Here is a 26,999-nt window from a genome sequence, read left to right as displayed (position 1 = left end):
ACTAGGAATACTTGCATTGGCTAACGCTAGTGTCGCTGATACTTTATAGTTTACTATATTCGGCAAGAAACTCTCTGATTCCGATCTTTGAGTTTCTTATTCGGTTTTAAAACTATGCGGGATTTAATATCCCCTTAATTTAAGTAACTGTACAATGTTTTTTATGAGGAGAGACAGAAAATGTGAACTGCAAAGTTTGGTAGATAGAAGAAAGAGAGATGATATGATTGAGACATTTAAAGTGCTGAGAGGTAGTCGAAGGTTGACAGTTGGGACTTCTTTCGTTTGGTGGAACAAGGAGATCATCCCTAAAAGTTGCAAAAGGAAGTCATGTGCAAGAGGGTGAGGAGTAGCTTCTTTGCATGGAAGGTGGTTGAACCATGAAATGCATTGTCTGATGAGTGGTGAGAGTACGAATGGTGAATGAGTTCAAGGAGTGGTAGGATAGACCTCATATGATGAGTCTTGTGACTCCATGGAGATGATCCTGACTCATAACAACAACAATAATAATAATAATAATAATAATAATAATATATATATATATATATATAAAGACATGAAACTAAAAAAGTTCAACAAACAGCACAACAATTTCTTCAAACTGCTTCATTTAAATAAAACTTAATCTTATTAACTTTAGAATTAAATATTATAGTGCAGCTAACCATATATTTTAGACTTTGAAGTAAATAGCCAGTGGAACTACAGAAGTACAAACTAAATAGTTCTTTATTACACAGTATATTACATACAGTAAAGTTATACGATCCATATAGATAATGAATAACAGAGGGGATAATGTACATCCTTGTCTCACACCAGATTTAACATTAAACAGGAAGATGGTTTAATGTTAAATCTGGTATGAGACAAGAATGTACATTATGAAGGAAAGTGGTATTAAACATGATATCAAAATTGGAGTGTTAATGTCAGCTCTTTGCTTTATGCGGACAATGTTATACTTCTAAATAAACCGCTACAAGTCTGCAAGATTCCCTGACTAAATTGAATAACTGTTGTAATAGATATGGCATGAAGGTCAGCAATAAAAAGATAAAAGACAATGAAAACAGGCAGAAACGTGGAAAATATCAACTGCATTGTGAATGGAGAACTTATAGAACAAGTAAAACATTTCATCTACTTAGGCACGATTTTTAGTGAAGATGGTAAATTAAATATGGAAATAGACAACAGAATCAATAAAGCTGGTATGGTAGGAAGTCAATTGAATAAATTCATATGGAATAAGAGAGAAATTAGGCAGAACACTAAATTAGCTATATACAAGACAGTGTTCAAACCAGTTTTAACTTATGGATCTGAGAGCTGGGTCAGAAGTAAAACATTTGACCAAAGACTAGAGACCGCAGATAGGAGAGTCCTGAGAAAGATCAGAGGCATGAACAGATGGCATCAATGGCAATATCATATTAAAAACGAGGATATTAAGAAAGAGCTTGACATTGTCAGCATCCAGGAATGCATTAGCAGAGCTAATCTCAGGTGGTATGGTCACTTAAATAGAATGGGCAAGGAAAGATTAGCAAAACGTGTTCTCTGCCAGGCTGGCAGGAAAACGACCCAGAGGAAGACCAAGATATAGGTGGACTGATACTGTACAAAGTGTCTTAGACTATAGAAACATAAGATCTGATAATGTTGGAGTCTTGACAAGTAACAGACTGATTTGGAGGAAAATTGTAGATAGGAAGTTAGTAATGATGTAAATTTTTCGTGTAGTACTATCATATCCTGTATACCCCTTGAGGATACATGTCAGGAATTTGATGATGATGATGAAGTTTTATGTTATCTTTTCTTTCTAATGATCTTAACCATATTCTTACAAACACCAGGTTTTTGCTGCTATTATATACATTTTACACAGTCTTGTATCGTTATGGTTTACTAAATTACTAATCTCATAAATTCGATGTCTGTAAAAGAGATGCAAGAAAGCATAAATTCAAATGTTTTCAACAAAAAATATGACAGAGCTACCACCTCCTTGAAAAGAGCTGACCTGGCATGAAGGGGCCATGGCCTCATGCATCCCAGTGTCGACAGCACACCTGCACCCTCCCCCCATCAGCTCGACATAACTAATAATGGGATTCATCAGACCACACAACTCTGGTCCACTCTGCAGAGGTTCAGTTTTGATAGTCCCAACACCAGGTGAGGTGCACTGTCCGATGACGAGGCTGTCAACAGTGGTAAACGATTAGGGCATTGACTCCTGTAGCCCATAGTATGCATACCATTCACTCGCTAACGCTGCTTCAACTTCCAAACATTGAAACTGTATGTGATTTGTGCCGCTGTTGATCTGCAGTTGGTCTGTACAAGCCTGGAGAGCCTATGTTGATCCCAGTCATCGATGGCATGTGTTTGGCCACCACTTGCTCGCTGAGTGCTTGTTCATCCATTGATGGTATGCTCACAGTAGACCCTTGATATGGGTGTCCTCAAGAGACCTAGGGTTCTTACCACTTGGGCGATAGAATGATCCACCTGTCTTGTGGTGATAATATGTCCATGATCAAAGCCACTAAGATCAACACGTTTATCCACGATGGTTGACTGCGATACACTGTCGGGAAGTACCAATGTCTGCCTGTTTACCATCTATGTTTGGTTTGGGTAAGTTTCACTCCGTGTGGGGGACGCCAGTATCAACTTTCCATTACCCCTATCTTTAAAGTTTTGTCCATTGAGAGTGTGTGCATGTGTGTGTGTGTATTGCTTTTTTTTAAATACAATTATGTGATTGAATAAAACTGACCAAGAAATACAGCATAGCTAAAGTAGCCTAATTAGTAACTCAAAATGAAATCTATTCTTCAAAGGTTCATCATATACATAAGTGTAATTATCTCATATGAGCCTCCGCAGATCAGTCAGTATAGACGAAGCCCTTTGGTCAGAAAGACCTGGGTTCAATTCCCTTCAGTGACATTAGGAACCTTTATCTGGTCTCTTTCAACTAAAGGTGAGTTAGCCAATCTCATATGGAAGTAGGGGTTTTTTTCATCTGGAAACTAGGATTTTGCATCCTCCAGAACAGGCAACATACACACACATCTACAGACATAGCACACCCTAGGAGGCATAGAGCTAAATACCTTATTCTAGATACGGTAGCAATTAAATGAACAGAAAATCCTCGACACCACATGGCAAAAGAGGAGGGAGAGAATAAGAAGAAGAATTACTCATATATTGATTTGAATTAGATGACTGTTGTTCAGATATTACAACAAATGACATGTGAGTTAAGATATTGTAATCAATATTTAAATAAATACAACTTACAAAATTTTATTATTAGAACTTTAGTTAGAATAGAATAGTAGTTGAATTATTATTATTATTATGTGACATCTCCAGGGAGTCCAAGGACTCGTTGCAGGAGGGCACTCTACTCTACTCTACTTTGCTAAATACATCTCACCCTCTCTGCTACTACTTACCGTATATGTCGGCGTATAGGATGACCAGCATATAAGACGAGGCCTAAATTTTAGACTTTTTTAGGTTTTAAGCTTATGTTGGTTGTATAAGACGATCCTCCCAATTTCTTCTTTCTTGTATTAATGCAATGTTAGGTATTGTTGTTATATCCGTTATTTTTTTGCATAACATAGATTTACTATTTGCACGAATTACCCTAATTAAAAGTGATTAGCGCCAATTTTAATTATTAATTTTGCATTTTTTCTTTTTAAATTTTAGGATTATTAAAATTGTTATCATTTAAAATCATGGAACCAACAAAGCAAACTAATAACTGTGCTGCTACAAGAAAGTTTGACATAACAAGATGGCAAGAGAATGGAGGAAGAAAGAAGATATTTAAAAAAAATTGCCAAACAAAAAATGTGCGATGAGAACGGGGTTCACCCGATGGCTGCAACTGGAAAATCATGTTGCAGAATGGTTATTTTGTTACAAGAAATATGATTAGAGTATATGCACTAAAACGGTCAAGATTGAATCCGGATGAAAGTATAGAATTTCAAGCTACTTCAGGATAGTGTAATCATTTTATGAACAGTAAAACCTGGTAATATGACAAAAAACGAAAACTGCTCAAAAACTACTAGCAGATCTTGACCACAAACTTACTATTTTCCATAAATTTATTATTCAGTTGAGACAAGAACATAAATTTCTATTTTAAAATATTGGAAATATGGATGAAACTCCTATTAGCTTTGATATGATAAGCAATAAAACAGTGGAGTCTAAAGGTAATAAGAGTGTGCTAGTTCCAAGTACAGGTCATGAAAAAACAAGGTTTATGGTTGTGTTGTTATGTTTGGCTGATGGAACCAAGTTAAAACCAATGATCATCTTCAAACGTAAAACTAAACCTAAGATAAAATTTCCATTAGGTGTTTTTGTACATTTTCACGAAAAAGGATGGATGGACAAAAATTGTGTGAAATTATGGATAAATAATGTGTGGAACACGTGACCAGGCAGTATAATGAAGAAACGCAGTTGGCAGAGCCTCTGCTACTAATGGCTCACAAAAAAAAGTTAAGCAAGTTTGAGCACGGTTAGTAGTTGGAAGGGAATCAATCGTTCGATGCTGTTGGCACACTCTCCCTCGATGAGTCTTTGGGCTCCCTGGAGGTGTCACATAATAATATGTTTTGCAGTCATTTAACTGAGAATACTAAAAGTCTTCTAGAAAAAAATAACACAAAAATTGCTGTTATACCAGGTAGTTTAACTTCTATTGCAACCACTAGACGTCTGCTTGAACAAACCATTTAAAGATCACATGCGAGAAGAGTGGAATAATTGGATGTTGACTGGTGAAAAATCATTTACAAATGGTGGATCTATGTGTGCTGCATCACTTGATATGTTGTGCAATTTTGTGATCAAAGCATGGAATAAAGTAAAATAGAGACTGTAATAAATAATAAACAAATACAGACTGTAATAAAATCATTTGAAAAGTGTGGTATCTCTAATCTTATGGCTGGTACGGAAGATGATCTGTTGTGGGACACTGATGATGATAAAAACAAAACTAATTCACCGGATTCGAACTGGGATCCATATGACGATCATTTAAACAATGAATCTGAAGAACTATTTTCAACAGATGATGAAGAAAATTAACATGAAAATTGAGGTTAATGATTATTTGTTTTTAAGACTTACATCTATTGTAATATTTTAAATAAATTTATGTAACAAAAAATTAATCTGATTTGTTTATAAACACTACCTATTTTCTTATATAACAATGTATTGTAACTACCTAAATGTTCATCCAAGAAATCAAGCTTCCCTTTTTATACTCGCCGTATAAGACAACCCACGATTTCGAGGGATTTTCTGTAGTATTTGAGAGTCGTCTTATACGCCAACATATATGGTAATTCTCCTACTACGACACTACTACCATGTTAATTGCTCAACTTAACCTGCGTTCCATGGTATAAACTAGAAAAGGATAACAGGAAAGCTTTAATAGCCTTTTTCTGCCAAAATTTCATGGAAAATCTTTATTTCCAGTGATGATAAATTAGTCTTATATAGAGATGGCCAAGTTATCCCTCTTGAAAATTTGGTTTTTCAATGCATAAAATAGGCACACCAGTCAGAATAACACATGCATTAACAGACATGATACACTGTCCTCATAACTTTAGTTGTTTTGGCCATAATTGCCTGTGCAATTCAATCCTGAGAAGGAGTTCTCTGTTAAATACATACCACTCCACTTTTTTTATAAAACTATTGATTTAATTATATTTTCCTAGTTTCAAATATCACATCAAATTTAGGTCATATGCATTTTCATGTCCATTACATCACTGTTATAAGAACATAAACTTAGCCTACTATTACATTCTATGCTTGTACTTTATTTTAACCTTCCTACCGGCCAGGACGTCTATGGACGTCCAGCTAAATACGGATATGATTCAGCCCACCTGTTGAAAGAACCTGGATAAGAAGTGCAATTTGACTGTCATGTCCATCAGAAAGTGTGATAAGCCCTCACGCTGAAGAGAACGGTTAATCGGATTATCTCGCGTTCATAGCTGCAGTTGCCTATAACAAGAAACGCACTTCCTTTTTCCATGCTGGGTAACTGGATTTTAGTTATATAGGATAGAATAAAATAGAGAAATTATTTATATTTTTGTTTTCTCTTTTTATTGTACAATACAATTTTAATATCTGGACAAAATAAAGATCTTGTATAATTTCTTCACTTAAATATTGCCTTACCTTGGAGAACCAATTTAATTTTTTATTTTTGTTACGCTAATTTTTTTCTAATCGCTTACTAGTCAAAAGATTTTTCTTTGTTCTCGAAGAAATTAATTCATGATAATTATTTGAAATATTCTTTTAAAAAAAAGAAAAGAAAACCGGCTGCCGACGTTCCAGTTTATATTATTTTTATACAAAACCATCGAAATCGAATAATCTTCACAGATTTCCTTTAGGTGCTGGAGCAACTTTGCTTTATAGAGAATAACATGAAATTCTTTAATCAAATTACTAAATTTTTTCTTCATGAATCAGCTAACGCCTTTTTATTCCCGTATACGGGAGTAGGCGAGGCCATTTAGCCCTATCTAACTTTTGGAGACTGAGTGGGCAGTTCAATCTCCACTGGTACCCAATCAGAGACAGATGGCCCAAGGCTATCACTAATTAAGCGGTACGCAGTGAAGAGAGACGGCTCAAATGTGCCGCCATCTCGTGGTCCCTAACCCTAACACAATATATTTTAATGTCTGAAATAATGTGGGTTCTACGGTCGATTTTCTTGAGTTTACAGGACGAAAAACCCGAGTTTCCGGGAGGAAAAACCTGCTTGCCCGTGCCAGAGATCGACTAACTCGGAAACCGGTCGAAAAAAGGCTTAGAAAAATTTCCTCTAGTCGCCGACTAGACTCGAAACCAAGTCTTCCTTCGTGCGGCCAAGCGCGGCGGTGTGCAAACGCCACATCCGCTGAGCTACACAGGCTATTGTGTTTTTCTTTTTTTCTTCATGTTGTATAGTAATTTACTGTTCTTTGTACTTTCACAATCTTGGTTTCCTTGTATAATTGGTCATTACAAAATGAAATTAACAGTTATGATTAATATTTATATTTTCTGCATAATTCAGATATTTTATTCTCCAATTTTTAAAGTAAGTGATGCATTTGCTTATTTTTATCGTTCAAAATATGTATATCAAATGTGAAATTTCATTTCCGTATTTTTACAGTAGAATTGAACTTTATTTCCCCTCTGATAGTTTAACCCCCCCCGTTGCATTATTATCACACATCCGAAAACTGTTATGAAACATAGGTACAGTTTTTATTTAATTCGTCATTTTTCTCTAGTAATTGTTCCACATAACTTTAATTTTTCGATACTGAAACTATGTGGTGATTATTATAAATTAGTAAATTATAAATCAGAAAATATACATATTATTTCCTGATTATTATAAATCAGGAAATTATGTGATATTCGGATATAGGCGAAATTAATATTTAAAATCACTGTCATCCTTCAAATGCAATATCAGAATAAAATGAAAAACCAAACAAGAAATTTCTGCCTGTAAAATATTCAGATATTGCTTGAGGCTCTTTAGTGTGCTGCATGTTCTATTGTTCTGTTTCTCAGTGGGGGGGTTAGTAATCTCCATTAGCTTTGAGCTGGGCAGAAAGGAATTACTGAGCAGAAAAGAATAATTAGTAAGTATATTCAAGACACAATTCATTTACAAGATGGCAAGCAGCAGCAGTAGCAGTGACCCTCATGGTAAGAAAAGAAAACTTCGTGGGATGCAGAAAAGTTGGAGCCTTCGCCTTTCGAGCAGCTCTTGTTGTACCGATGAGGAGAGAAATCTTTCTAGCTCTGAAGATAGCGATTCTGCCTGTACTTTAGATATGTCTTCGTGCAGAAAATGGGTGATCGCCACTGAACGTACACTAGCTTGTCCACGGTTTCCCTTCATAGGTAAGCCAGGAATTACTGAAGACTTTGACTCCAGTAATATTTTAAGCTCTTTCCGTCTATTTTTAGATGATGATATTCTTTCCTTCATAGTGGAACAGACTAACCTTTATGCTTGCCAACAACATCAGCAAGTTGAGTACAGTCCGCATTCTCGCAGTAAACTTTGGAGCCCAATAGATATCAACATGCTCCTTACATTTATAGCACTCTTGATTGTGCAAGGTATCGTGAAAAAGCCCGCTCTCGAAATGTATTGGTCTACGCTCTGGATTCTGAACACGCCAATGTTTCGTGATGTTATGACTGAAAAACAATTCAGTCTCATCATGAAGTATTTGCATTTTCAGAATAATGAGGAATACGATCAGGCAACACATCCTTGCCCAGTCCTCAAACAAAATTTATGATTTTCTGATGAAAATCCGTCAGAAATTTAGATCACTCTACATTCCTGAGAGAGACTTGAGTATCGATGAAAGCCTTATGCCATTCAAAGGTAGACTGAAATGTAAGCAGTATATTCCCAAAAAGAAAGCAAAGTATGGAGTAAAATTTTTTATGCTTTGCGAATCGGAAAGTGGATATCTTTGGGATTTCAAACCTTATACGGGAAAGCAAACTGTAATCGAGCATGATAAATATTCGGATCTCCCCTTGTCGATGCGTGCAGTAATGCAGTTACTAGACCCTTTATTGGGGAAAGGTTACTGCATTACAATGGATAATTACTATATGTGTCCTGAACTCGCTGATTTGCTTTTACAGCATCGTACAGATAGTTATGGTACTGTAAATGCAAAAAGGTGAGATATGCCTCCAGATCTGGCTTCAGGAAAGCTATCGAAGGGGGAAATCCGAGCTTATCAGCGAGGGAAAGTCTTTGCACTACGTTGAAAAGAAAAAAGAGATGTTTTTCTGCTGTCTTCCCTGCATAATCCATCAATGGAATCCGTGGAGAAGCATGGTTTGAAGAAAGAAAAACCCATTGCTGTGTGTGCATACAACGACACTATGGGTGGAGTCAACAGGTGCGATCAGCAGCTATCATTCTACTCTGTAATGAGGAAACAGCTTAAAAAATATTACAAAAAAGTGTTTGGACATGTATTGGATTTTGTTATTTGGAACAGTTTCCTCCTGCACAAGAAAAAATGTTTGTCTACCATAACATATCTAGAATACAGAATAGAAATTGCGAAAGCATTGCTGCATGCACATGCGCCTTCTTCAGCAAGCAGAAAAACAGGAAATCCTGCCAGACATCTGACGTTGAACGCTGCTAACTCCAACCATTATCCCGAAAATCTACCACCAACGGCTAATAAAAAAAAACCTGCACGCAAATGCTATGTATGTAATAAAAAAAGTATCAGAAAGGAAACAAAAATCTGGTGCCCTGAGTGTAAAACTGCTTTGTGTGTTTACCCTTGCTTCAAGATGTTCTACACTGTTCAAGAATTTTAAATTCTGAACAGTATGAAATAAAGAATGTTTGTTTTCAAGGCCATCAAAACAGTCCTTTTCAGGACTACAAATATTGATAGAGGGATACCCGAATGTACTGTTTCTTTTTTCATCTTGAAGGCTAATTTTTAAGTTCTTTTTTATGACACAGAATGATATTTTCGAAGGTATAAAATATAAGAGGAACTGGAAAGAGTATTCCAGGTAAAGTATTTCACCAAAACAATAAAAAATAATGAAATAAAATCTACCCTATATATATATATATATATATATGTAATAAGTTTTTTTTTTTTTTTTTTTTTTTAACTTGGGGATATTGTATATTAGGATAACCAAGTTATTTTATAAACTTGGTTATAAATTTCAATATAACCGGAAAAGGCGAGATATGCCTCCAGATCTGGCTTCAGGAAAGCTATCGAAGGGGAAAATCCGTGGCAAACTTGCTTGCTTCACCTTTGCCACGAGTTGCCTTGGTGTTGCACTACTTACTGGATAAGATAGTACAACACTATATTTAGTCCTGAAGATATTTTCAGGCGCAAACTTTGTTTGCTCTCACTGGGATAAAGGATTAAACTAAATCTATTATAGTCTAACCTAGTGATAAATAAATTTTCAACATCTTTCTCTAAATCCAGAGTAATTTTTAAAAAAAAGGTGATAAACCTTTTGGCAACTCCCATAGGCACAGATGACTTGCTACTGCTTCTGCCTGGTATCTCCAGCTCTGGGCCTGGCTCCCACTGAAGAGACCTCAATAAAGGTCGAAACTAGTCTGGGTAGATGGCCAATCCCTTTAATGCATAACAGTATACATATCCACATAGGAAATGTGTTTTGCATTATGGGAGATACTGGGTTAGAAGTGCCTGGTAGCTTGCTCCACCTTTGCCACGAGTTGCCTTGGTGTTGCACTACTTACTGGATAAGATAGTACAACACTATATTTAGTCCTGAAGATATTTTCAGGCGCAAACTTTGTTTGCTCTCACTGGGATAAAGGATTAAACTAAATCTATTATAGTCTAACCTAGTGATAAATAAATTTTCAACATCTTTCTCTAAATCCAGAGTAATTTTTAAAAAAAAGGTGATAAACCTTTTGGCAACTCCCATAGGCACAGATGACTTGCTACTGCTTCTGCCTGGTATCTCCAGCTCTGGGCCTGGCTCCCACTGAAGAGACCTCAATAAAGGTCGAAACTAGTCTGGGTAGATGGCCAATCCCTTTAATGCATAACAGTATACATATCCACATAGGAAATGTGTTTTGCATTATGGGAGATACTGGGTTAGAAGTGCCTGGTAGCTTGCTCCACCTTTGCCACGAGTTGCCTTGGTGTTGCACTACTTACTGGATAAGATAGTACAACACTATATTTAGTCCTGAAGATATTTTCAGGCGCAAACTTTGTTTGCTCTCACTGGGATAAAGGATTAAACTAAATCTATTATAGTCTAACCTAGTGATAAATAAATTTTCAACATCTTTCTCTAAATCCAGAGTAATTTTTAAAAAAAAAGGTGATAAACCTTTTGGCAACTCCCATAGGCACAGATGACTTGCTACTGCTTCTGCCTGGTATCTCCAGCTCTGGGCCTGGCTCCCACTGAAGAGACCTCAATAAAGGTCGAAACTAGTCTGGGTAGATGGCCAATCCCTTTAATGCATAACAGTATATACATATCCACATAGGAAATGTGTTTTGCATTATGGGAGATACTGGGTTAGAAGTGCCTGGTAGCTTGCTCCACCTTTGCCACGAGTTGCCTTGGTGTTGCACTACTTACTGGATAAGATAGTACAACACTATATTTAGTCCTGAAGATATTTTCAGGCGCAAACTTTGTTTGCTCTCACTGGGATAAAGGATTAAACTAAATCTATTATAGTCTAACCTAGTGATAAATAAATTTTCAACATCTTTCTCTAAATCCAGAGTAATTTTTAAAAAAAAGGTGATAAACCTTTTGGCAACTCCCATAGGCACAGATGACTTGCTACTGCTTCTACCTGGTATCTCCAGCTCTGGGCCTGGCTCCCACTGAAGAGACCTCAATAAAGGTCGAAACTAGTCTGGGTAGATGGCCAATCCCTTTAATGCATAACAGTATACATATCCACATAGGAAATGTGTTTTGCATTATGGGAGATACTGGGTTAGAAGTGCCTGGTAGCTTGCTCCACCTTTGCCACGAGTGGTGTTGCACTACTTACTGGATAAGATAGTACAACACTATATTTAGTCCTGAAGATATTTTCAGGCGCAAACTTTGTTTGCTCTCACTGGGATAAAGGATTAAACTAAATCTATTATACAAAGAAAGAACATTGTAAATTCAGCCAGTGGAAAAGAAAATACTACATATTTTTCTTCTGTTATCTGATTTTTTTTTCTTGTAGTACAAAGAAGAAATCACTGCATAAACATGAAGTCTGCAGGAGGGAAAAAATCTGGAAATTGGCTACATTATAACGAATAGAGAAATCACGTCAGAAAAATTATTCACGTAAGATTCTAATCTCAGCAGACATAACATTTTCTTCTAGATTAGATATCTAAAGTAACTGAACCTTTGCTACTATTTTACACTAAAATGAATGGGTATGTTCCCCAAGTGATTTACGTTTGTAACAGCTGTCTTGCGAACAATTTATGAAATAAATTATCTGAAATATCCGCAGATTGATTAGGTATATACCTCCCCCCCCCCCACAAAAAGAAGATTATGAAATGCATATGCACCTTTTCTTTGAAAATAATTCAAATCCTCTTTTTCAAGATAATTGTATGATTTAATTTCTAATTTTTGATAATAAAAGTGAAACTGATCATTATAAATTAAGCAATTATTTGGGCATAAATAATGTATAAGCATGTAAACGAAATGTCAGTATTTCTGTTAGGATATAGGTAATCAACAATTGAAAAGGAAACAAGATATTCTCAACATATTCTGCACTACAGCCTGAGGCACTTTAGTGTTCTCCCCTTTCTTCTCAATAGCACTGAGAGTAATAAGCCTTCAACTTTTCCTCCAGCTAAGAGGATATTACCAAGTATTTATAAGACGTAGATTATTTCAGAAATAGCTTCCGGCAGCAGAAGAAGTAATATTTAGATTTTTTTTTAAAGAAAAACAAACAGAAATAATACTACTGAACTTTCTTTTGTGTGGTATGCATATAAACAATTTTGCATGGTGAAAATATAGCATATTATTTCTAAAATTTCACATAATTTCAGCGGACAGTAGAACAGCTGGTTTTAGATTGCAAATAAATCAAATCAAAATAAATAGAACAGAATTAGAAGCTTCACGATACAATCTGATTGCCGTATTTCTTTTGTCAAAATGGTAAAATGAAGTAACTGATTTTGAATGCTGTCTAGAAAATCTTTCAAACCTGTATAGAAATTTAGAGTAGTTATGCAATTGAGTTCCAGGAGAGGATAAGGAGGGGGGGGGGGGAGCATTAGAAAATCTTCAAAATGAGCAAAAATTTTAAATCATTCCGTATATGATATTTTTCACATTAAATTTTCAACATATCCACGAGGTTAGGCACTAGATATTATCATAATATGCATAATACAAATAAATAAATAAATGAAGAAGGCGAAGAATCACTGCTAAAATATCATTGGATATAAATTTTTGATACTAAAAAGACACAATCGGAAACCGAGTAATGTAATTTTGCATTTTAACATTTTTTTTTTATTTTGTCTTTATTGAATAACAAAAAATCGTTTCTAAATCTGAAATGTGATGATCCATATAATGCTATTTGGCTAGAAACGAAAGCAAAAGGACATATTTATTTCAATAAATATTATTTAAAAATATAAATATTTGACATAATATTTTCAAAGCAAACATTTGAAAATTCTAAAATTCGAACAAAAATTATTCAATTATTATATGTAAAGTGAAAGAACAACCAGTGCAACTCTTCCGGTGCACTGATTTGTAGAATAAAATACACCAAAGTTACTATCACTGAACAGATTCATTGCAAAAGCTGATCAGCGGTCATTTCAGGATTGATTTTTTTCGCATATGTGAAATTCGTTTCAATTTTTGGGAAGAGACACAATAAATCATTTTATTTAGAGGCAAGAAAGGTCAAATCACTTAGGAGAGTAAATGAAATTCTAAGCAACACAATAGACGTAAAGACAGGGGAAGGGGACACAAAGGTCACTCAGCAACAGATAATCCACTAATGGCTATAGAATAGCCATAACGAGATTAACGGTGGAGGAAGGTAATGGCATGATAAAAGGCAGAATACCGATGAAGTTTTGATCCATGAAAAAAGCTAAAGAGTGTTGACTATTTCATCCACACCAGTCGGTTGGGAGGTTAATATGCTTGTAATTTTTTAGCAAAAAAATTTTGCTAAAAATTTACATTATAGGTTTGATTTTAGTTACTGACTATAAGAGCTTTTCTAGACTTTTTTTTTTTGTTAGTCAGTCTTTGGCACAGGCAAGTAGATTTTTTCCCTAGAAGAAACTCAGGCTTTTAATCATGCAACTCAGCAATACTAACCACAAAGTATATAGAAATAGCAACTAGTTAGGATTAGGCAACATTTCCTGTAACTTAAATGCCAGGGGAATCCACATGGTGATTGTGAGATGTGAAGACTGACTGCCAACTCTTTTTTCTGGTTTCTGGTCTCTGTAATGCTTTCAGTTTTCCTTAATCCTTATGAAAATAGGTGACCAAATTTGTGCACAGGAATGTATATATGGTCTGATTACAAACTTACACAGTGGAGTCAGCCTCGTTACTTCTACATGTCAGTGTCCTCTGCATCATAGTCAGAAACTGCTGTGCTCATAATTTTAGCATGTGTCTCCTAAATTTTAGGTTCTTATCCACCATCCTAGATGTCTTATGTCCTCCACCTCCTCCAATGTATCCTTATCAAACATATACACTGCATCCCCTCTTTGCTTACCGAATTTTAAAATCTTACACTTTGCAACACTGAACTAGAAAGAGTACTCACTTTCCCCATTCACCCAGTCTATTTGTGTTATCTGCTCAACCCTTCATAGTTCTTCCCAACTTTTTATATGCAAACAACTGCATATCACCATTCAAACCATTTCCAATATCATTAACATACAAGTCAAACAACTGCCCCAAAACAGACCCTTGGGGCACAACAGTAGTGACTCCTTTTCTGGGATACTGCTTTCCCCCCATACACAACTTCCTGATTCCTATCAGACAACCAATTTCCAATCCAGTGCACTGATCTACTGTCCAAGTTCATCCATTCCAGTTTAATTACCAGCTTTTCATGTGTCAATCTATTAAAAGCCTTTGCAAAACCTTAACATGCCTGTGTGTACATGCATCTTCCTTGTTTGATGTATTTGTCACTTGTTATGATAATTAAGGAGATTGTTAAAACATGACTTTCCTTTAGTAAACTAATGCAATCTAATAAAGAAGATGCTACTAATATCAACCCAAGTCTGAACCTTAGTACTGACTATCCCTCTATCACCTTAACCATAACTCCAAACACAGATTGGCCTATAATTAAAAGCCTTAGTTTTATCATCTTCCTTGTGAAGGGGGAGGGGGGAACAATTTTACTTTCTTTTCACTGCTTTTTAACTTAGCCCAATCTAAGATTCATGTTAAAAAAAAGACATTAATATTCTTACTAACTACCTGGAGCATTTTCTCAAAACAAACAGTGATATATCATTAAGCTCTACAGCCTTACTGACATCAAGTTTACTCAATTCCTCATTTATCTCCTCTCTTCCAATTGCATTAATGTTCTACTTGATGTCATAATCATGAGGATGAAATATCTTTATGAGTTGCTCATTTAATATATCAATTATATTCTCTGCAGTGGTTATCATTCTACCATTTTCACCAATCAATATCATCCTTCCATAATCATTCTATCTTCTATTGGTCACATATAATAAGAACTCCCTGAGATTTATTTCTTCGGGATTGGAAAATTAGCTTTGCAATTAATAACACAATACTTTACAAGCACAGAGTATCTTGTACTATCTCATCACAAATAAGTTATACTGCAAAAATTGAAAGCAGTTGAACCATGCAATAGTTAATATAGCAACAAGTGCAGTGTACCTGATGAATGTATGTGAGCATACAATATGCTGTAAAATATCCAACAAGGCTGCAATGTACTTCAGTGAATTTTGTTGGAGGTGGCATTACAGCATGGTGCATGAATTCAGAAGCTTGTCATAATTTAATTTAATGGATGGAATTCTTTGCAGAAGAACCCTTAACTATATTGACACAAAATGTCTTTGTCATGAAGCCTGTTCTATAATAAGGTGACCTGAGGCCAATAACAAACAATCTCAAACACCTGTTGAGAATTTATTTAAAAGTCCTTAATATTTGATGTGATCATGGTAATCAGGAGCTTCAAATTTCTCAACAGGCTTCTGAAAAGGTCATGCACTATTTTATGCCTCTATGAAATGAATAAACACACACACACACACATATATAAAATATATCAAATTTTAATCATTACATAATTCTTTAGTGGTCCAATACATGGACAGGGATATACAGGGTGTTCGGGATAAATTTGACATATTTATAATTAATTATATTTTTCCGTAAGTTACATGTATTAACACACACTTCTCTTCATTTAAAAGTTTGGACCCTTCTTCATTCATATACAAGATGTCAGAAAGGATGGATAGCTGGAACCCACCTGAATCATGGAAGAGAATAACTTGTATCATGATGATTCGTGCCCGCCATCAAAATAAGGATATTACGACTGCTGCCCAATGCTCCCTGAATACAGTAAAAACAATCAGGCATGAACTAGAGACTTGCAATGGTGACTACGAGGATGTAGCAAGAAGAAAGATCCCTAGCAGACGATCTGATTGCGTTCGTACAGCAGAATTCCTCGCAAATCTGCAGGAACAGGTGTTGAAGAACCCTGGCATTGGAATTCGGGCTTTGTTCGTGGAGTTGCTAACTGTAGTCAAGCCCTGGATAACAAGGGTAGCCAATGGTAGGCCGTATGTATGGCAGCAGGATTCGGCCCCTTGCCACACCTCTGGGAAAAGTCAAAAATGGTTGTCTGAAAATTTCTACGACTTCACCAGTCCAAATGTTTGGCCTCCAAACTCCCCAGACCTTAACCCCATGGATTATTTTGTATGGGGCGCAGTTGAAAAAGACACCAATCGCACTTCCAGTAATACAAAAGCCCAGTTAATGGATAAAATTAAAACAGTTTTTGCGGCCCTTCCCAGGGAGACTGTAGCATCAGCTTGTTCGAGGTTCCGAAGCAGAATTGAAGCTGTGATCGATGCTAATGGTGGTTATTTTGAGTAAATCTTGTTGATAGTATTGTAATTAACTCTGCCTGTAATGTTTTTTTGTCAATTCATTAAATTTAATAGATACAAAGAAGATTTTCTTTTTCCTTACGAAACTGTCAAATTTATCCCGAACACCCTGTATGTGCACGCGCGCATGCGCACACACAACCCTTTTAGGAATACCACTCAGGCATTATGCTTACACATTTTAATATCACAATATAAATGAAACATAATTTTCTTGAAATTATTTAATTAATATATATAAATAAATAAACAAATGATGAGATATTTAAATTAAATCTATTAACCATCTGCTATCTAAGTTTATACAAAATAGTAAAATAAAATTAAAAAAAAAAAGGAAATTCTCAAAGCCATACAATTCATTTTTCTTTCTTCTTGCATTTTTAATAAATATAAATAAACATATATATTTAAATAACATACACACAAATGACTGATATAAAATTTAACTAATTTTTTAACTACATAGAAAATACTTCAATATCATTGTGGCATCTGCATATTAACAACTAAAAGAAAGTGAATCTGATCACTGTCAAAACATCTCAGATGCATTCTTATATATTTATACATCAGAAATAATAGCAATACTGATATTTCATTGGCAGTCTTCAGATCTCTGAATGTACAAAGTTATGTTGAGAACAAATGTAGAATAAAAATGAAGAAAATGTGCAGAAATAACAAGTACTATAATGAAAATTTTTGGCATCAAACATTTACTGACTCCTACATGTTAACAGAATTCTAACTTACTATAAAACATTCATTATTTAAGTCAAGTAATAATAACTGGCCTCATACCCATTGGATATTTGATGTGATCATAATAATCAGGTGCTTCAGATTTTTCAACAGGCTTCTGAAAAGGCCATGCACTATTATGGCTCTACATAACAAAACAACAAATATATATATATATATATATATATATATATATATATATATATATATATATATATTAATATTAATACAGAATCCAAATGCATTTAAAATCAATATCTGCATACATAATTATTACAATTTACATTTTTTACTTCAAGGTAAGAACTGCAACAGGTGATTCCCAACGAGATATTCAAAAGAATGACTCTTCACAGTAATTATATAATATGAACTAATCTAACCATTAAACAATTCGCAGTTAATATATATAAATAAATAAACACTAAGTCTTATACAAATAAGCAAGTCTATTAAGATTTTAACAAAGAAGGTGAATGCCAAGATCATCCTCATCATTGTCATAAACCTTGTGTCTCACAATTTTAGCAATGTGATCCCTAAACTTCAAGCTTCTGTCCACCACTATTCTCAGATCTCTCATCTTTTCTACCTCCTTCAAAATTTATGTATGCAGTACACAATTAATGGGAAAATTTTCTTCAAAATTTTCATATACTGTGCATCCATAACTTAAACTGACAGCTTTACTCCCCCCCCCCTCAAAAATTCTCTTCAGATCCTCCTGTAAAGCCAAAGCAACTGCCCTGCTCTTCAAAATTCTTCCCAGCTTTGCATCATCTGCAAACAGCTGCATATCTCCAGTTAAGCCTGCCTTAATATCATTAACATACAAGTTAAACAATGAAGGCCTCAAAACAGATCCCTGCAGCAAACTTCCAATGACATTCCTCTTTTGGGATACCACACCTCCATACATGGTCTGCTAATACCTGTTTGGCAGTTGGTCACCTATGCTCATTAGTGTCTTATTCAGTCTGTCTATTCCAAATTTAGTTATCAGCTAGTATTTTTTGAGACTACAACATATCTGATGATTAGTAAGCACAAAGGTTACTATACTAATTAAGAGGAACTAAATATAAGAAGTTTTGACTTAAAACCTATCGAAAACAAAAAGAAGGATTACGAAGAAAAACTCAATCAAAAACTAGACTTAATAAATATATTTGAAGAAGGAGATATAAATAAAATAAGCAAAAACCTAATGGAAGTAATAATCTCAGCAGCCAATGAATTCAACAATCCAACAAAAAGACCATAAACTTTCAGAGGAAACCTTACAACTACTAAAAAAGAGAAAATATGAAACAAACAAAAACTTCATTTCTAAAATAGAATGTGCAGAACTATGCAAAACAATAAGGAAAAAGATGAGAAATGAAATAAGATCTTATAACACTAAAAAAATAAAAGAAACAATTGAAAACAATAAAAATATGAAAAGACTAAGGAAACATTTATCAGTTGGCAAAAGTTAAATAACTACAATAAAAGATAAGAATGGAACAACAATAAGAAACAAAGAACAAATCTTAAGCAGCCCAGAAGAATTTTATAAAGAACTCTATAGTGATCCTTCAATAGATAAATCAAATATAAATAACTCTTCTCCATCACATATGGAATTCATCCCCCCATTCACTTCAGATGAAATAAAACATGCATTAAAACAAATGAAAAATGGAAAATGTCCTGGTGAAGACCTAATTTACATAGAATTAATTAAATGGGGAGGAAACAATATAATTCACCATGTCACACACACTTACTAAATCTATGCCTAGAAGAGGGGAAAATATCAGAAAATTAGAAAAATGTTACTCTGATACTGTTATTTAAAAAAGGGGACAAAGAAGAAGTAAAGAACTATAGACCAATTAGTATTCTCTCCAATCTGTACAAAATTCTCACAAAAGTAATAACAAACACGTTAACATCTCTTCTAGACTCAAATCAACCAGTAGAACAAGCAGGATTCCGTAAAGGCTTTAACAAAATTGATCACGTTCATGCAGTAAAATAAAAAATAGAAAAAGCAGAAGAAAACCAATTGCCTCTCTGTTTAGCCTTTATTGATTATGAAAAAGCATTTGATACCATCAAAACTAATGCAATAATCAAAGCATTAGCTCTAGAATCAGGGAGTTCCTGGAGAATATATGGACCTCCTCCAGGCAATATACCTCACTGCAACAGCAACAATCCAACTTCACACGAGTAGCAATAAAATATCAATTGAAAAAGATGTCTGACAAGGAGACACTCTATCACCCAAAATCTTTACAGCAGTCCTTCAAGAAATATTTAATAATATAAACTGGACAAACCTTGGTATAAAAATTAATAACAGAAACTTAATACACTTAAGATATGCAGATGATATAATTTTTGCAAACACCCCAGAAGACCTTAATATAATAATAGAAGTCCTATATATCATGAAAGCAGAAAAGTCGGTTTAAAAATACATACATACATCCATCCATCTTCAAGGCCCACCTTTCCTAATTGGGTTGTGGGGGCAACAGCTGCAAGAGGAACTTCCAATGATCACGATCCTCTGCCACCAAGCTCAGGTGTTCTGGTAGGATTCCCAAACGTGTCCACCCAAGGTTTTGGATATAATCTATCCAGTGAGACCTTGGCCTTCCATGTGGCCTCCCACCCTCTGGCTTGGCAAAGAGGGCGTGCTGAGGGAGCCTCTCTTGTGGCATTCTGACCAGGTGCCTGTACCAACATAACTGTGATCTCTCAACATGGAGAAGCAGCGGTTGAGTATTGAGGGTTTCCCGAATTGCAGAGCTTCTGACTCTGTCGAGTCTTGTCAGCCCTGTAACCCCCCTCGAAGGAACCTCATTTCAACCGCTTGGATTTGTGTCTGCATTCTTTCAGTCATTACCCAACTCTCATGACCATAGGTGAGGATGAGAACATAGACTGTATTCAAGACAGCCAGCTTTGTCTTCTGGCTTAACTCCAGCTTCAATACTACCGAACGGCCAAGCTTCTGCAATATTGAGCTTGCTAAGCCAATTTGAGTATCTAGCTCCACGTCCCACTTTCCATCATTCGTGAATATGGACCCAAGGTATTTAAACTTCTCCACCTGCCTCATTGGGACTCCACTTACATTTAGAGTGCACTGGGATGGTTGTCTTGAGACCATAAATGTTTCAGTTTTGGTCACACTGATCTTCATTCCAGCGTCTGCACAAACAGCTACAAACCTATCCAGGGTCTGCTGGAGGTCATCTGTGGAAGAGCTAAGCAGAACCAGGTCATCTGCAAAAAGCAGACGTCCAATGCTACATCTTCCAATTCTGACACACTCACTGCCTCGGCTGTGCCTATCAATCCAGTCCATAAATATTATGAAAAGAAGGGGTGACAGAACACACCCTTGGCAGAGGCCAACAGCGACTGTGAAAGGTTCAGACTTTGTGCTGTTTACCCTGACACAAAACTCTGGGCATTCATACAGGGACTTGATGGCAGCTAATAGTTGGCCATCCACTCCATGCTCCTGTACTACTTGCCATAGCTTATCCTGCAAGTCCACAAAACATGTTTAGACGTTCTTGGCATATTCCCAAGATTTCTCAAAGACTTGCCTTAAAGTGAAGTGAAGATTTGGTCAGTTGTGCTTCTACCAGGACGAAAGCCACATTGTTCTTCCTGGAACTTCAACTCAACTATGTCTAAAAATAAACAGAGAAAAAACTAAAATCATGTTTAATCATTTTGTAGCACCACTCTGTTTAAAAAAGGAAGACATTTAACCAGTGTATACCTCCAGTCATCTCATATGGTTGTGAAACTTGGTCGCTAACAAAAGCACTGGCAAATAAATTAACAACTCAAAGAAAAATGGAGCGGTTGATGAAGCATCACATTAAAAGATAAGAAGTGAAACATCTGGATAAGAAGCCAGACTTGCATCACTGATATCATTCTTCACCACAGGAGACTAAAATAAAAATGGGCCGGACATCTGTCCAAGAAAAGATGAGCGATGGACCACCATACTAACAAACTGGATTCCAAAAGAGGGGAAACGAGGCCGAGGACATCCTAAAAGAAGGTGGAGCGATGAATTGTCAAATTTTGTTGGGGAAAATTGGTCAACTATTGTCAAGAACAGAGAAAGGTGGAAAGAACTGGTGGAGGCCTTCGTCCAGCAGTGGACAGAAAATGGAAAGCCTAGTGGATGTCCTGTCACTGCTGCTCCACGTACAGAGTCCGATTTTTATTATTATTATTATTATTATTATTATGTGACCTTCCACCATGAGACAAAGTATAACTAAACTGACGATGCCATGAAATCTGTAAATCAATACTTGAGGTAAAAAAAAGCTATCAGAAAAAACTGGAGTAGATGATATTTGACCAAAAATGCTCAAATATGGATGCATAAAAGTTTCACAGTGATTACTCTACACAAGGGTTCCCAAAGTACGATATACATGCCACTAGTAATATGTGGCAGCTGATATAAAATATAACATGCACAAAAATAAGATAATGCGACAGGAAGTCAAAGTTCAAGTTATTCATTTATTTTTAATGTCATTTGTATGACATCTATGAATGTCCAATGAAGCATCGAACAATATCTGTACATAAACATCTTTTGACCTTTGAAACAATAATTTTCTTAGTGAATACCATGTAGGGAGTTAATTCTTCACTCACTACATGGCACAAACCTGATGCAATGGTTGGAACCATCTTTAAATTTTTCAGGAAATAACAACATATACTAAAATACTAATTAAAACACTTTAATCAATACTTTCCAATATTTCAGCAATGTTACATTACCATCTTCTGGGAACAGAAAATTATGATATGTGAACACAGGCAGTAACAACAACAAGCAAATGAGTCTGAAGAAGGCAGCTGGCATTGGTCATAGTGTCCTAAAGGTGCCCCTTAGCAGGCTAAATTGGGTTGTCTTGGCTGTTCGGCTGATGTTCTCATGATGCAAGCTTCACAAATTTGGGGCAGTCTCATGCAGGCAAATTTGTTCAGATTTGGGAAGTTTTTTAGAGCTGAGGCTGATTCCAGGAACAATCCTTCATATTTATATTTGCTACGGTGTAGTAAAGTGGCTTTCTTCCAGCATATTCTGTGGTGGGTATCTAGTGCATGGTCCGCAAGTCCTGAGTGGCTGTATTGGTGAAACTGGATGTAGTCTTTGTGTTCGAATATCCTGATATTAGTTGTCCTGCCTGTTTGGCTGTAGTAGAACAGTTTACAGCTGCAAGGGACCTGGTATACTCCAGGTAGGTCTAAGGGAAGTGGCTGGTCTTTGATGGAGCAGATAAGGGATGCCAATTTCTTATATGGTCTGTAACTGGTAGTCAGGTTATATTTATTTAGGATTTTTGTGAGCTTTTCAGATGTGCCCCAGATATATGGAATCGTGACAGATTTAGTGTAATCTCTGTTAAGAAGGGGGGAGGGAATTGTAGTTAACTGGTTTTAATATTTTCTGGATTTTTTGAAGGTTATAGCCATTGGCTATAACCTTCAAAAACCTTATGGTTCAAACTTAACCATAAGGATATGGCTAAGTTCAGTAGTTAGGGCATTGTTGTCTGAACAGATTAATTTAGCCCTGTTATATAGGGTTTTTATAATCCCATATTGTTGTGAGGGGGGGGGGGAGTGCGATTGCTGGTGAATGTATCTACCAAAAGAAGGCCTGTGACTAGTGGCATGCCGCAGGGTTCTGTAACATCTTGGACCACTGCTATTTAATTTGTTCATTAATGATATAGGATGGGATCTGAGAGGAACTGTTCAGTTATTGATGCAAATGATGCAAAGTTGGGTAGAGCAATAGTTAATACACATGATGTCAAAATTTTGCAGGATGATTTGGATAGATTGGAAGACTGGGTAAAGGAGAAAAAAGCAAAAGTTATGCATTTTGGAGTGAAAAGATTATCAGCCGTATACCACATTGGTGGAACTATGCTTCAGGAAATTGACGAAGCCAGAGACTTGGGAGTGTTAGTGAATAGGGAGTTAAAGTTTAGGGAGCACAAAGCAAAAGTGGCTAAAGCAGCTCATCAGATCACTTGGTTACTGAAGAATACTTTGACGAGCAGACACAAGCAGGTTATTGTTCCTCTTTATCGAGCCTTGATAAGACTCCATCTTGACTACTGTGTGCAGATCTGGGCACCAGGGTTTCTTGGTAATGGGGAGGTGGTAGAGAGGATTTAGAGATGAGTGACCAAGATAGTAGCAGGTCTATGGAATTCATTCCATTACAAGAACATTTCTTTGTAAGAACAGGTTGAAGTTTTGTGGGGTACAGAAACTGGCTGACAGGCAGAAAAGGGGTGATATGATTGAGAGATTGAAATACTGAGAGGTTTTTACAAGATTAATTCAGAGGAAATTTTTCAGAACAGGTGTGGTGGAGGGGGAACTAGGGGCCATCCATGGAAACTGAGCAAGAGTGTAGTTAGTAAGAGTGTTAGAACTAGGGTTTTTTTTACTTGGAGAGTGGTGAATGAGTGAAATAGGTTTGCCAGAGTCTGTTGTGGGTAATAAGGCTGTGAATGAGTTCAAAGCAAAGTATGATAGATATTGTGCAAATGATGAATAGTTTTTAACATGATGTTTAGGGCCTCCCTCAATGAGTCTAAGGACTCCTTGAAGTTGTCAGTATTAATAATAATAATAATAATAATAATAATAATATTGATTTTTGAAATGAATGCTGAGATTAGCATTCCCGTGTTTTCCCGAAGCCAACTCAAGCTGTTGCTTTCTAACTTATACGTCAGCATGTATGCACAAGAAATTGTTTTCCTTGTATATTGTTTTTTTTTTTATTTCAAACTTTATTGATAATCTGAAATCATCTCGAAGCCTGTGTAGCTCAGTGGATGTGGCGTTTGCACACCATGGCGCTTGGCCGCACGAAGGAAGACTTGGTTTCGAGTCTAGTCAGCGACTAGAGGAAATTTTTCTAAGCCTTTTTTCGACCGGTTCCCGAGTTAGTCGATCTCTGGCATGGGCAAGTGGGTTTTTCCTTCCGGAAACTCGGGTTTTTCGTCCTGTAAACTCAAGAAAATCGACCGTAGAACCCACATTATTTCAGACATTAAATATATTGTGTTCGGGTTAGGGACCACGAGATGGCGGCACATTTGAGCCGTCTCCCTTCACTGTGAACCGCTTAATTAGTGATAGCCTTGGGCCATCTATCTCTGAGTGGTACCAGTGGAGATTGAACTGCCCACTCAGTCTCCAAAAGTTAGATGGGGCTAAATGGCCTCGCCTACTCCCGTATACAGGAATAAAAAGGCGTTAGCTGATTTTTTTTTTTTTTTGAAATCATCTCATATATCAGATAGAGGCTGTAGCGAGTCTGTGAGAGAAGGGTCATCTATGAGCCGAATGGCCTCTTCCCTGGACAGTAACAATAATTTTTTTGGGAGGTTTTAAGTGCAGAACCCAAAAGTGTGAATTCTATGATGGGCAGATTTGGGACTTTATACCATTAGTAGCTGGGTAGGCATAAAATAGCATCTTGAGAGGGAAATAATACAAAGTATTTTGGAGGCTGAGAGAGAGCTATTGATGTGATTTGTTTATGACAGGATAGACTACAAAAGTGCCTCAGGAATGTCAATCCAAGAAAAGAGATCTGATCCTGTCTGGTGATTTGTGTATTACTAAGGGTAAGGGATGATGAGCTGGGATCCCTTTTTTGGGAGAAAAGGCAGATGTGTTTTTGGTGACATTGAAAGTAATCAGGTTATCTTGTTCTGCTGAAGGATGGTATGGAGATTGGAGTTTATTAAGGCATTGTTGCAGAAGAACGTGAAACTTGGTATATCTGAGAATTATTTGTTTTGTCAACAGAGTATGATGAATATAGTGTACTATCCTCAGCAAAGTATGAATAGGATTAATGATGACTGAAAGTAGGTAATTTCTGTATAGGAGAAAAAGAGTAGGTGGTAGAATGAAGCCCTGAGACACTCCTGCATTAGTGATAAGTTTGAAGAGAGGGAATGATCTACACATGATGCGCACATGCACACACACACGCGCGCGCGCACGCACAGTGCTCAGTTACTGACATGGTATGAGGTGATTTGCCTTCATCATTTATGCAGAAGATGGTGATGCTAGGAGGTCGGCTTTATCTTTTGGTATTGTAACAGTGGTGCCAATGGATGAGAAAGAGAAGTGAAAGTGAGCAGAAGTTGTGTTTGATAGTTTTGCAAGGTAAAGAACATGACTTCCACTTGTACAGGAGATGAGTTTTCTGTTATTGGTCTTTAATATTATTATTATACTATATTTCCAAGGAGTAAGAAGACTTATCATGGGAGACCCACATTAACTATTATTCACACGATATCTTTCATACCTCTCCTTAAATTCATTCACTGTTAGGGCAGTCACAACTACCTTTGATAACACAGTCCAACACAATTTTTGCTGACTTTTACATGAGACTTGTTTTTTACTAATTTGGGTGCGCTGATTTCAAATATCAAACCCATTTTTCTCTATCACATCAGGTTTTTCCTCTATGGCATTTTCTTTTTGCTAATTTGTAAGTTTTTGATAGTTTTAAGAAGGCAGTACTATTTAGAGGATCAAAAAAAATCGATTTTTTAATATTATTTTCTGAAAGTATGTACTTTTAAAAATCTGTTCCTAACTTTTTATCAAGAAATTCGAAAAATTCCCGAAGATATAGCCTATTATTCAAAGAGGTGCGCAGATCAGAATCGGACGTTCACCGCTCTCGCTTGTTAGTAAAGGAATAAATGCGTAAGAACCTGCAATGGCACGTACTTGCGCTTTGAATTCGAGAGAGGCCGATAATTAGATACATAACTACTTAACAATATTCATTAAAAATTACAAGAATATTTATAAAAAAATAACAATTTTACTTACATGAGTTTCAGGGAATAAATTTTTGTTTGCAGCAATTTCTGCTGTGTGTTCTGTTTTGGCAATCTCTTTGAATACTCCAACAGTAGTCGGCTATCATGTGAGAATCCCATCTTCCTTGGTACTGATCTTCCATAGTTTTTAAGTCTTGATGAAATCTTTCGCCTTGTTCATCGCTTACAGCACCTAAATTCTCAGGAAATCTATCAAGATGACTGTATAGGAAATGAAGCTTTATGCTCATGTTGCAACCTAGGCACTGGAAATTTTCAAGCATTGTTTCCACTAGATCTTTGTAATTGCACGCGTTTTTGTTTCCAAGAAAATAATTCATAACCATCATAAATGAAGTCCAGGCCTCTTTCTCAATTTTGTTCATAGAGTTGATGAAATTTGGGTCTCTCATTAAAGTTCTAATTTGCGGTCCAT

General features: G+C 36.0%; 1 protein-coding gene across 3 annotated transcripts in view; it reads right to left on the bottom strand.

Annotated features, from left to right (window-relative positions):
• Gcn5 (Gcn5 acetyltransferase) overlaps window positions 1–26,999 on the bottom strand; it is a 470,342-nt gene that overhangs the window by 8,807 nt on the left and 434,536 nt on the right. For all 3 annotated transcript variants that reach the window (XM_090394171.1, XM_090394172.1, XM_090394173.1), the window contains exon 20: window positions 17,688–17,772. In XM_090394171.1, the coding sequence (XP_090250297.1) occupies window positions 17,688–17,772 (85 nt within the window). The remainder of the gene's footprint in view (window positions 1–17,687; window positions 17,773–26,999) is intronic.

Source organism: Typopeltis vanoorti, chromosome 6 (genome assembly GCF_054136105.1).
Source record: "Typopeltis vanoorti isolate ZY-2024b chromosome 6, IOZ_Tvanoo_1.0, whole genome shotgun sequence".
In the NCBI taxonomy this organism is placed as follows: Eukaryota; Metazoa; Arthropoda; class Arachnida; order Uropygi; family Thelyphonidae; genus Typopeltis; species Typopeltis vanoorti.
The sequence above is the reverse complement of the archived record's forward strand: the minus strand, read 5'-3'. Positions and strand labels throughout refer to the sequence as shown.